The sequence below is a fragment of the Hippoglossus stenolepis genome, chromosome 21 (genome assembly GCF_022539355.2).
Source record: "Hippoglossus stenolepis isolate QCI-W04-F060 chromosome 21, HSTE1.2, whole genome shotgun sequence".
Lineage (NCBI taxonomy): Eukaryota > Metazoa > Chordata > Actinopteri > Pleuronectiformes > Pleuronectidae > Hippoglossus > Hippoglossus stenolepis.
The window spans coordinates 6966662-6979893 of NC_061503.1; the positions used below are offsets into that span (position 1 = coordinate 6966662).

General features: G+C 41.9%; 1 protein-coding gene and 1 long non-coding RNA gene across 3 annotated transcripts; one reads left to right on the top strand and one right to left on the bottom strand.

Moving 5' to 3' along the window:
* Positions 1-76: 76 nt before the first annotated feature.
* Positions 77-3459, bottom strand: LOC118100338. Its single transcript, XR_004694426.2, has 4 exons — positions 3110-3459; positions 2764-2797; positions 2012-2233; positions 77-1927 (listed from the first exon to the last, which is right to left on the bottom strand). It is a non-coding gene; the product is annotated as an uncharacterized LOC118100338 (long non-coding RNA).
* On the top strand, positions 3152-12439 carry csdc2a (cold shock domain containing C2, RNA binding a). 2 transcript variants are annotated; one of them, XM_035145294.2, is made up of 4 exons: positions 3152-3433; positions 9202-9569; positions 9723-9845; positions 10364-12439. In XM_035145294.2, the coding sequence occupies exons 2-4, from the start codon at positions 9382-9384 to the stop codon at positions 10524-10526; spliced, it is 474 nt and encodes a 157-aa protein (XP_035001185.1). In that variant the 5' UTR covers positions 3152-3433; positions 9202-9381; the 3' UTR covers positions 10527-12439. The 2 variants fall into 2 exon arrangements, with proteins under 2 accessions (XP_035001185.1, XP_035001184.1); XM_035145293.2 differs by having other exon boundaries at positions 9268-9569.
* Positions 12440-13232: the final 793 nt, after the last annotated feature.

The following is a 13232-nucleotide window of genomic DNA, read 5'->3' on the forward strand; positions in this document are numbered from 1 at the left end:
AAGACTTCACATATATATTAGTGTGTGTATATATAGAATATTACACAGTCACATTTAAGAATCTAGTGTTTCTCATCACCACAAATGTAAATATGCGAGTATGTGACAGATGCTCAGATGTTTCTGCACAACAGCGTTCACACATCCATGAGGGAAAAAACGGAATAAATAAGGTCTCCACAGAAAGGAAGCTCCTGACATATTGTGATTTCTGATGTCTGCACAAAGTGGAGTTGAGATAAAAGTTTGATGTGGCTTGGTCAGGGATTGATTTGTTACGGATATACTGTAGTGCACAATGTGATTTAATAATGTACTCACAGGAGAAATCTCTAAAAAGAGTATTGCCTGACAGAGCAGGGGTCTGTAAATGTAAAAGCGCCACACAACTGACCAAGCAAGTGTGAGTGAAATCAGCAGTGAGGAGCATGTGACAATAAGAACACTATACAATACCATAGCAAATAACAAAGAGCAGTAAACCTTAGTTTAACTTGGTATCTAAATATATATTTGGATCTTATAAATATAAAGAAAATATACAAACATTTAAGTGAAATATGCCCCCATGGTTTGTTTTAAATTCACTTTATATGTAATATGATGAATGTAAAAAGTAGTATAAACTTTTTGGTAGAATTTAGCAAATTAAAAAACTTTAAAAAAGTAAATATAGAATAACAAACCTGTACAATGACATTACATAACATTACATGATAATGTGGGGAAATTGTCATAAACTCATCACACAATCATGTCAATAATGAAAAATAAAATAATAATGTTCTTGTTCTGGCAGTTTTTAATAGATTTCACAGACCGCTATTGATTTGATCACATATTAAGCGACTAACAAGGGTTTTCATTTTACAGTGCTGCGTTCTCTGCTTCCAGGCCTAAATACATACAGTGGGTCACATGCCACAACAATAATGGTTGCTAAATGGGAGTTGCAATGCCAGCCTACATAATGCACTTCCGCAAGGGACACAGAAGGCTTTTTGTAGGGCATCAACAGAGAGTTATGAAGACTACTGAAGTAGTCTAAGTCTATGAAAAGCCACAAATTCCTCGGATGTTTTTAGACTGACAAAATATGAAGTTGATCGGATAAATAACATAAGAATAGTTTGTCAAGTATGATGTGTGGAAATGGCAAAAAAAGGAAGACAAAAATGTGACCATTACATTCTAAATGGAGGATTTCTTGTTGTATTAAAAGGTATGGCTCGAAAAGCCTTTTTTTGAGTTTGGACCTAAGGGGCACAATTGAGCCATTTTGCCACATTCATAAAATACAACAAATTTGATCAGATCAGATTTTTTTTAAATCACTTTTTAAGCTTGTTTAAGTCATAGACTGCTTTTAAAGATGGAGGACTCATCTCCACTTCCTTCCTATCAAGAAATTATGTTAAAATACCTCAGATATGAATGCTGCCTTCTTGTGCACTTTGGAACCAGGTTCTCCACAGTAGCATTCAGGGATGGAGCTTTGGTTCATATCTCCCTTATTTGGCGTCCAAGACACATACAATTTTGGTTCCATAGGTTTCTCATGTACAGTAAAGTAGAGGAAGATATATATTGGGATGCTGTGGGAGACATCTTCAGACTTGGGGATGACAATTGATGCATCAAGTCGACATTAAAGTCTTCTGCATGAGACATCAGCTGAGTTCTCCTTTCACCAGCTTCCAGAAAACTTCCATAACACCTACGACAATGTGTGTGTATGTTTCTTCTTCTTGGTTCAGTTTATTGGCGGGTGGCAACCAACGTCTAGGTTCTGGGATGAACCTGTTGAGGTGCAGGTGGAACGCCTCCAGCAACAATGACCCACGGGCACAGTGCTATAGACGGGGAGAGGTGCCTCACCCTTGGTCCCCTGGCCTGTCCTAGTGTAGAGTGGGACATCACGTGGATCCTGGATGTGGTGAAGACAGGACGTTAGAGTTTAGTTCTCCGATGAGATGAAACTTTAAAACTGTCAGATGTGATGCTGACGTACCTGGATACATCACATGTGTGTCGTCTGTGTGCTCAAGATGTCCATCGTGTTCTCCTGTCCAGGATTGGGACGTTCCTGGTGTCTTTGGCGACCATGAAGACCTCCAGCAGCTCATTGATGAGAAGCTCAGTCTCCTGTGCACCGCGTGTGCCATCTCCTTGATGGGCACGGTGTTTCTCCTCCTGGACCGGTCTGACTCCTTGGCCCTCCTCAACAGGAACTCTGGATACAGGGCAAGACTCTCTGAGCTGGACATCTGTGGCCATGCACTTTTTTCAACTATATATCCCCCACACTTCCTTTAACAAACTGTCATCTGGAGTGGATTACAGCCAGCCTGACCTACTGTACAGCCCTGTGACTGTTCAGCCATCCATGCAGCACAGTCACAGTAGCTGGAACCATGAAAGAAGGAAATATTATGGGTGCCTTCTTTCGTTTCAGATGAGAATAAACTTCACAGAAAAACCCTTTAACAGCAGGTTCATTAACAACAAAGCATAGTTTCTGTCATATAATTCAGGTAAGACATAGTTTTACACATCATTCCACTTCTAAAACAATGTAACCTATAGTATATTTCACTATCTTCACATTTCGACTTCAACATGCATCATTACTATACTTTGATTTGAGAGGCGACTTTGATTTGTGTCAGATTTTATATTCTTTTGCGGATATAGTTTTTTACAAAATGTTCCTGCTGAATGAAAAACATCCGCAGAATTTATAAAATTTCAAAACAAACTTACCTGGAAAATGAACACTTGAATATGTGTGGAAGAACTAGAGAGAATAACAGAAACCATATAAAAGAAAAATGTATTATATATATACTTTAACTTTATGTTTTGCACACGTCCCATCCAATAACATGGAGGAGACAGGATTTATGAGCTGTACTGCAGCCAGCCATCACCAGTCGTCCATCTTTACGGTTTAAGTATGCAAATAATGAATGTCTTTATAAAAAATGGTAAGTGGAAGATGGAAAATAAGGACATTTTATTTACACTGTAAAACAACACAATTCCAATGAATATAGCACAGTAAATCGTGTGTGTGTGTGTCGGTGTTTGTGACAAATTAAATCCATACCCATGTTGTCCACTCAACTTCCTGTTAAAGCTCACCAGGCCAATTAGAAGCCAGAGAATCCATGAAGGGAACAAAGCAGCGAGTGTACTGTGGTGGTGAAGCCCTCTGTTGTTTTTAACCTCCTCCTTCTCCTCCTCCTCCTCTTCTTCATCCCTCCTCCCATCTCTGCTGCCTCCTCTTCTTCCCTCCACTCATCCACACCCGCCTCGCTTCATTCCGCCGCATGTCCCCGCACCTTCCACCGCATCTACTCATCACACCGGCCCGTGTAGCAGCTCCGGACACGCGGCTGTGAGCTGACCGGCAGAGGGGTCGTCTCTCCCGGTAAGTAACGCGTCTGATCGATGGGCTTCACGTTGCCTTTTATTGTGTGTGTGTGTGTGTGTGTGTGTGTGTGTGTGTCTGTGTGCGCGCGCGCGTGTGTGTATTGTGTTATGTTGCAGTGACAAAATGCCGGGATGCTTCTCTCCGACTCGTACTCATCTTATTTGTCATCCTTATCGCATGTTTGTTGTGTCACTGTTTTGTGTTGCATGTCGTCAGTGTGTGAGTGGAGCGTGTTGTTGTGTGAGCGGCCACAGTGTGAGAATGTTCTGGAAACAATGCGCCGGAGGGGCTTTTATTTTCTAATGAATTATTTAAGGCTGTGCCAGACACACACCCACACACACATTGTACCACAAGCACACTGTGATGGACTGATTTAAAGTTTAAATACAGACCCTGTGTGTGTGTGTGTGTGTGTGTGTGTGTGTGTGCGTACTGATTTCTGTTTCCCTTCAGGACCTTAACCAGTATAAACACTAATCAGGACCAGTACACCTCATGGGGATCGAACCCGGTTCCTTATGTGGAACAGCCTAACACCAGTGGTCCTGGTTAATGTTTGCAGTAAGATGTGTATTGAGTTTCATGGTCGAGGTTAGGGATAGGTTTTGGCTAGTCCAACATGAATGGAAGTCAGCCAATGCAAAGTCCTGATGAAGGCAGCTGTGCAAACCTCTACAGATTTCTATGGTGGGTCCTCACCTTTGAGGGTTAAGATTTGCTTTTAGTGTTAGAATTAGGTTCAGGTCCGGGTATTTCATTGTGATGGTTAACATTAGGGGCCAGGGAATGAATTATGCCAATAGGTGCCCTCATAGAGGTGTGTGTGTGTGTGTGTGTGTGTGTGTGTGTGTGTGTGTGTGTGTGTGTGTGTGTGTGTGTGTGTGTGTGTGTGTGTGTGTGTGTGTGTGTGTGTGTGTGTGTGTGTGTGTGTGTGTGTGTGTGTGTGTACTAGTTTTTGTTACCTCTGTAGGACCTTTTCCAGCATAAACACTGACTTTGTCAGGATCAGTGGACCTAATGGGGACCGAACCCCGATCCGGATGAGGAAACCTTATTCTGAGGTTCTGGTAAAGGTTAGGAGTAAAATCTGAATGGTGGTTCAGGGTAGAATTAAGGTTTTGGTTAGGCTGTCCAACCTGAATGGAAGTCAATGCAAAGTCCAAAAGAGGACTAAAATAACTAATAATTGGACCATTTTGAGCCTAGACCTTGCAGAGTGAGGACATTTTGGGAAAGTGAGGACACCCACTTTCAGTGGGCTGTTTGAGGGTTGCTTTTAGGGATGGGGTCATAGTTAGGTTCAGGTTTGGCCAATATTCTAGGGAATGCATTATGGTAACAATAGTCCTCACAAAGTTGTACTCATTTCTGTTACCTCTTCAGGACCTTCCCCGTTATAAATACCTTTTCAGGATCAGTAGACCTCATGGGAACCAAACCCTGGTTTTATTGTTGCAAAACTTCATCTGATTAAGGTTAGGGTTAAGATGTGAATTGTAGTTACGTTAAGGGTTAGGGTTAAGCATTAATTGGTTGTGATTGGTGTTAGCGATAAGGTATTGTTTAGGCTCTCCACAATGAATGGCAGACTATGCAAAGTTCTAAAAAGGACTAATAGAACTAATAATTGGACCATTGTGAGCTTAGACCTTATGGAGTGAGGACATTTTGGGAAAGTGAGGACATTTTGAACAGTCCTATTTTCTAATCCACTTTCAATGGGCTGCTAGATGGCTTGCTTTAAGAGTTGGGGTAAAATTAGGTAAGAGTTAAGGTTCGGCATTTGGTTGTGATGGTTAGGGTAAGGGGCTGGGGAACGCATTATGCCAAAAAGTGTCCTCACTGAAGTAGAAGTACAAGGTTGTGTATGTCTGTGTGTGTGTAAGAGAGAGAGGAGTTGACGTGTCTGCCATGCTGATGCAGTGGAGCACAGACAGCCACAGAGCCACGGTTTCTTTCACAGAGAGGTGCTTTTGGCCTTTTGTCCATCTTTTCTCTCTCTCTCTCTCTCTCGCTCGCTCTTCCTTCCTCCAGTCCACTCTCAGATCAGGCTTTTGTTTCTTTTCTGTGTTTTTCTTTTGCAGCTTCACACCCTCCTGATGCACTGCAGACTCATAAATAAGCCTGTGATTTGCAGGCCCGACTGAGGCTGATGAAAGAGGAGCTCCACCAGTGAAGTTGCTGAATTATTTAGGCTACATATTTATGCCTCGTCATCCATCAGTCCCGTCAGTGCCCCCCCCCTGCTGCCTCCATGATGACAGATGTGTGTGTTGATCTTCATCACATCAACACTTTCTAACATTAAACCAGGAGGATAAAAGCCTCAGTTATCAGCTATTTGCACTATCTGTTCCCTAAAGAGAGATTAAAGCTGCCTCTGTGATGATGCGGTGACCTTTGAACCCTGCTACCATTTGAACGGACGTGTGGTCCACCCAAACCTAGCTAACTTTCAAGTAAAACCCAAACCCTCTTTTTAATCTATATGTGATGGAGAAAATTATTACATAATGTGAAGTAACATTTTTTTACCTCTTATATCTACTCAATCATTCACAAATTTTATGGGATAAATCCTCTGCTCATGCTGTTGTATAATCCATTAAAAGTTTTAATATTTATCTTATTCTAATGGATCACTTGACTTGTATTTCTTCATAATGTCACATGCTCCCTATTTAAAACAAAGAGAAGAGGAAAAATCCTCTTTTTAAGGGATGTCAGTCAGCAGCTGACAGTTGCATCCAGTGAGAATCATTTGAAACCAGCAGGTGGAGGGTGGACCAATTAGGGGATGATGAGATAATGACAAGGATTCACCAAGAGATTTGAGCTCCTTTTCTACTGGTCAGAAAACCTACTAACATGATGCTTTTGTCGGCAACGGGAATAGTTACAATCGGCATTCACATAGGTTTTTATCGGCTCTGATTGGCACTGATAGAAACGTGACACCCGGGTGAATGCTAATTTTTCAAGGCAGCGAGGTGAGAGAGTGCCTCAGTTTTTGTGTGTTTGTGATGTCAAACATGATGCAACAGGGTATAAATACAGAGGCAATCTCCTCTACTGGCACTGGGAGAGGATGTATTTGTCTGTTTTTGGCGGGTTTACCTGCTTTTAAAAAACGTGTGTGCGTGTACCCACTAATTTTGGTGTAAAAGAAGTAATGATCTCAACATGACGCTAACCTCTTTAAATGACGTGTAAGTTGCAGGAATGAGTATTAGTGTTAGGGCTCATTTGTGTTTCCTTTACATATGAAAAGACGTGTTCGTTTCAAATATTGTAATCGTCACTGCCGACATACTAAGATGAATCCTTTACATCGGCATGGTAGTTAAGCAATACATCCACTAGAGGGCAGCACAGAGTTTCTGACAACAAACTTGGTTGAGGAGGTTGTGATAAAGCATCTGCGATGTAAATGGCTGAGATTCAATTTACCAACTCGCAAAGCATGTTTTAAAAAAGTCCTATTGTCGGAATTTTTAGTGTCACTTGAACTACTCACTACACTCGTCTGTTGCGTCCATAAGCTTTTAGAAGAAGTGCACAAATATGGAGGCAATGAAGGCTCCGTCAGCTTCCGTATACGTACTTTAGGCTTATGTTTAGGGTCAACCATCCCAGCTGACATTGGGCAACAGAGGCAGGACACCATGGCCAGCATATCACAGGGCAGACGTACAGGGAAAAACAACCATTCATGCCCACATTCACATCTTTAAAGTCTCTCATCAACCAAACCCCTAATTAAATGTCTTTGGACTGTGAGAGGAAGCTGGAGTACCAGGAGAAAACCCACGCAGGCATAGGGATAACATACAAACTCCACACAGAAAGAGCCCTGGCCAAACTGGGATTCAAACCAATATTCCAACCAAGAACCATCTTTTTGTTGTGGTAACTATTGTACCAACGTGCCTCCAATGAAAAATTATGACTTGTACATAAATGCCAGTACTGTATGTGAAAGCCTCCAGCCTTAGATCCTGTGGTCCAGTACACACACACACACACACACGCACACGCACTTGCACACGCTGCTATATTTAGACTGACACAGAGAGCGAGGCAGAGATTGTGTTATTAAAAGGAGCCCGTGGGATTCACTCTGACACACACTCATCTCATTAGTCAGTGTCAAACATTAGGCCTCCGGCCATCAATACTAACAGTCACTGTTGAATGTGAGGTGGCTGTTGATAACTGCCCCTAAATACACATCCACCCCTGTTGTGTGTCACAGTCAAACCAGGTGTCAGTGTTTGACCTCTGTAGAACAACGACTTCTAGCCCTTCGTACTTGTAGTAAGTGTCAGAGTGAAGAGCTACATGATTAATTTGATGCATCCTGGTTACAAGACCATAATTGGCTTGTGTCACAGCGTGGATTGCTTGAAACGTTTCAGAGAGCAGCTTGTTGTACGAGTACAGACGAGAAGAGCAATCTTGTAATGGGTGTCAGGCGTGTGCGAGTGGGGAATCTAATACGATAAAGTGTGATGAGCCGAGTCGAGGCCCTCTGGGGCGAGGCTGTTATTTACATTATCTTGGGACCTTTTCAAAGCTGCATAGATCAGAGTCATGGCACTCAGAAACCAAATAGCTTTGTTATTTTCAGTTTTGCACAGACACTGCGAACTGGAGTAGCCAACTGGTTTCTCCATCCAAGAGGAAATTCACTCCAAAATACTCAAATACCCCTTTAGAAAAAATAATCAGATGTTGGACATTTTCAGAGCCAGTGTCTTTGTCTTTTGTGTTACCTCTTGATTGTGATGTCTTTATATATTATTCTTTTAGTGCTGATATGACAACTCCGATTACAAACTGTTTCAATTTGGTTGCAGTAAATGCCAAAAGGTGTTGGTCTCCCTTACAAGCAAAGAGTTAGAGCAACACTATGCAACATTTTACCTTAAAATAGCAGCTTCAAAATCAGTTTGACGTATCATAGACTGTATATAAAGGTGTACGACATGACTGTTTCCAAAAAAAGTGAAGCCAAATCATCTTCATTGACCTCAGGTGGCTGGCTGCAGCATAGTTTATGAATCCCGCCCCATCTTAGCAGTTTGGACATTGACAAAAATAAAAAGTCAAGGAAAAGGCAAAAAAATATTTCCAAAGGTTTTTATTACACTGGTGTTTCTTTTAAGGGATAGTTCAATGAAAATCCACTCATCATCTACTCACCACTTTGCCGATGGAGGGGTGGGTGAAGCATGCGAGTCCACAAAACACTTTAGGAGTCTCAGGAGTAAACTTTGTTGCAGCCAAATCCGATACAATTAAAGTAACCGGAGACCTACACTTCAGACATAATAAAACAACAGAAAAAACACAACATGCCTTCATACTGCTCGTGTGGTGTCATCCAAGTGTCCGCAAGCCCTGACATTCAAATTCAACTCAAAACAAGGTCATTTACACCATGTTTTTAGCCTAAAAGTCCACTGGAAGTGGACTAAGTTAGCGGACGTAGCCACATGATGGAGAACACACCTCGTAGAAAGATATCAGGACATTATTACAAATATACGACGCCCAGAACTGTTTCAAGGTGCAATTGAGTTCTGCACATGATGAGAACAATTGCTGTCTTGGAAAATGTCCCAGATGGGTCATGGAAAATAGTTTTTAAAAAGAGAGGGAACCCTGAGAAAGTGATAACTACCAAAACTAATTTAACACTTGAGTTTGTATGTGTCTTAATCAACCCCCCCACCCCTCTCATGCTCCTTTTATTTCAGGGTATCATCGCTCCTCTCCTTCACCGTCAGGCTTGCTCTTTGAACATCATCTCCCCTCCCTTACAGACACACACTTACCATGCAGGAGGTGTAACCCTCCTCCCTCTTCTTCCTTGCGTGCCATCGGAGGAAACCCAAAACAGGAAATAAAAAAAGAGACACTACGTGTAGTGAATCAAGATGTCAGACCCTGTCCCCTCCACCACGGTGGACCCCCCACTGCCACTCGCCTCACCGCGCACCCCCCTGCAGCTCTCCTTCCCTTTTCTGAGGGAGGGCAGCCGGGTATGGGAGAGGGAAAGGAAACCGCCACAGCCTAGAGAGCTGCCCAGCCCACTGCCCACCAAACGCACCCGCACATACTCAGCGTGAGTAGGAGCACACAGGCCGATGGGCTGACACTTTTCTCCCAGTGCTACCTTCTGTGGCAATGACTTATGATGCACTGCCTGTCTCTCTTTCTCTCTCTCTCTCTCTCTCTCTCTCTCTCTCTGGCTGTCTATGTCTGTCTTTCTCTGCAGGACAGTGCGAGCCAAATCAGGTCCAGTATTTAAAGGGGTGTGTAAAAACTTCTCCAGGTCTCAGGGTCATGGATTCATTCATCCTTCTCATGGAGCAGAGGACATCTTTGTCCACATCTCTGAGTGAGTGACCTCACTGGGTGGGTCCTTGAGCCAAATGGTGATAGTTGACAACTGACAGGACAGTGTATCTGATGCAATATTACATTTCTGCTGTCACTTCCAGGGATGTGAGAATAGTCAGTGCCTCGATCAACATCAGAACTTCTGAAGCATTGGGTGTATTGTAATATCAGCTATTCGAAACTGACTGTGGGGATTTTGATAACTTTGAATTGTTACCAGTCATGTAGAAAATTTGTATTAAGTTGCATTATGGGAAGTGTAGGATCCATTGCTTTCTGGAGCTTGATATATGCCTTGAGCTGTGTGAAAGTTAGCGATAGAGAAATGTTTAAGAAATCTCATGATGTTTTTCATATCATGGTCATTAAATCACTTCTTATACCTGGGGGGGATATGCTCAGTTTTAAGGCCATGTTTTTTTTTCTCATTCCAAGGTTGCGTGTTTTAAAAATACTCATTGCCCATGAATGAACTACATTGTTGAGTTTGTAATTTCATCTCTGCTTCTCTGACAGCATCGAAGGAGAGTACGTGCCTATGGAGGGCGACGAGGTCACATACAAGGTGTGTCCCATCCCTCCAAAGAACCATAAGATCCAGGCTGTGGACGTGGTGATCACCCACCTGAATCCAGGCACCAAGCACGAGACCTGGTCTGGTCAGATCATCAGCTCATAGACCAGGGCTTTAGGCCTGCACCGATTGGGGGAAAAAGAAAGTTCTTGGAATGGAGCTGGAAGGGGAGGGGATGTATGTTTCAGGTTCTGAGGTTCGGTACCAGGTGTGAGAAAGAGGGATTAGAGGTAGAACGTTAGAGTATAAAGGGTAGGGTCAGAAATTAAGCTTTGAATGTACTTGTTGGAATGTCTTTCTTTGAGGGTCAGGGTTTCATCGTTTAGGTTGAGGGGTTAAAAGTTGGGTTTGGAAAGTTGCAGGATCTTTCATGCAACTTTACTTTGACCTCCAGAATATAATAAAACATCAGTGGTGTCTTTGACGAGATGAAAATGAGATGTGTTAGAGGCCGAAATGCATTAAGACCAAATTTTATACAAGTCCACCATATTGATCCTCCATGAGCACACGACTGAGGAGTTTGATGTTAAGAGGACCAGCTCAGTGGAGGTTTGAATTTTACTCCCACTTTTCCATTGTTCTCACAAATTATTTCAATTGCGCTGTCAAAAGTCAGGTGTTGAACATCTGTGTTTGTGTTTCCAACAGATGGAGACACTTTTGCAATGGCCTTATCTCTTGTGTATTTTCAGACTTGGCTTACTATGAAATGAACAGCTCGTCAGATCTGCCTTCATCTCACTGCCTTTACAGAGTCAAAATACAACTAAATGAGTATATTTACAGTCGTAAGTAAGTTTGACACGCTCTCAGTTCTGTCCCAGCTCTACTCTTAATGTGTTTCGGCCTCAAGAACTGTGAGCCCCACGTATAAGGAATTCTTTTCCTTCTTAACATTGTAGCACTGCTGTGTTTTTGTCTTACTTGCAAGTGTAGAAATCCAGTATTATTGTAGCCAGCTCCTATGATGGTCTTACGTTTCGGTGGGTGAGACTGTAGGAGGAACATTTGTGAGCCTGCCACAGAAAAACCAGGCCGGAGGGTTTGGAGTTTGTAGGTTGGGGAGAAGGAAACTGGAGAGGGGAAGTGAACCGGGCAGAGGATGGAGTGATCGTCTATAAATGTACTTGATGCCGCTAGATTTGAAATGTTGTAAAGCACTTGTAAGGAGGAAGACCAAGATGAAAGTCAGCAGTTGTCATCTTATTGGATTCTTGGTTTAGTGCAACAGGGTAATAGAAACAGTTTGATAGAAAATAAGAATCCCCTTATTAAATAAAAAAAAAAAGATGGGTCAAACTGAGGAGGATGAACTGCTGACTTTTAGGCTGAAGGTTCAGTAAAGTGTCGTAGGTCCTGGTAGATGGCGTTAAGAAATTAAAGGCAAGAAAACAGAGCAGCAAAAGCTCTCTGATGTAAGTTTAGAACGACTGTTTATTTATTGACTTATTTATTATCATTTGTAACTATGAGACATCAGGCGTTTGGTAAATAAAAGTGGCATTTATAAGTATTTGTGCAAATCTAAGCCTGTTTGAATACACTGCACACCTCACTCTAATGATACTACCCTGTTAAAGAAAACCCCTTTGCTACTGTCACGTCATCGTCAGGATTTAAAAAACTAACTTTCCAAACATGAATTACTAATTTCTACATAATACTTGTCTAATTTTTAATAACTATTTGAGCAGCTTTGTTGTTTTGGAAATGGCATGTACTGTTTGTTGTAATTTATACGTAGAACACGTCGAGTGGGTCTCATGCAGTGACACAGCCGGAGCCTTCAAAGAGGCGTCGTCAGGTCTCCTATGCATCTTTTGATTTTTCTTTTTTTTTCTTGCCACGGTTATGACTTAACATCATGTAGTAACACACTGTATCTGTTTGATTTATTTTAATGTGAGAGAAATAAGTTTGTGTCCGCAAGCACTTTTATTTTTTGAGTCAAACCACTGTGACAGTCAGTCTTTAGTCATGATAACGTTTGAATAAAACTTACTACTGTATTCACAGGCCATTGTGGAAATGTCTTTATTTTTTTTGATAACGTGTGAAGAGGTTTTTCTTTTAGTTCATATTTTCCCTCAGTCTCTTTCAGTTCTTCGCTGGTGTCAGTACAAAGTGGAGTAACTAGGGCGGTTATTTTAAGAGCCCTAACTTTGACAATGTTTTTGGAGCGAGCTCTGCGTCAGAGTCACTGACGGATCTGGATTCGTTTTAGAATCGCTGTTTGTCCTTGTCGTGTGTCTACACGTCCAATAGAGGGCATCACAGCACAAATAATCTGCAGGTTTATTACATAACTCTTTTCAGTGGGTTAAAAGCACCCAGGTCAGTGACAAAAGGCAGTGGTTCAAAACAACGTGGATAAAAACACAGAAAACTAAACTGGCTTTTAGGCCACCACCAACAGACCTGGCAACCCACAGACTGTGTTTCTGTGTTTACCGAAGACTACGATGAAGGAAGTGTTCAGATCCTTAAAGTACAAGTATTATTGTTGTACAATTTTATAAACTCTTGGAAAGTTAAATTCATACTCAGTTTTCTTACTTTATAAGTGCATCATGTTTTTTTTTATGTCAAATCGTATGTTATAGTGGTGAGTACATAGTAGCCTAAAATTGAAATAAACAAGTACCGTACAAGTACCTCAAATTTGTACTTAAGTAGTGGAGTTATTGTGTTATTCTGATACCTTGTGTCCATCCATCAGCTACAGCACTAATTCTTTTAGGTTGCAGGGGGGCTGTGGCCAATCCCAGCGGACTCTGGGTGAGAGGCGGGGTATCCCCTTGACAGACC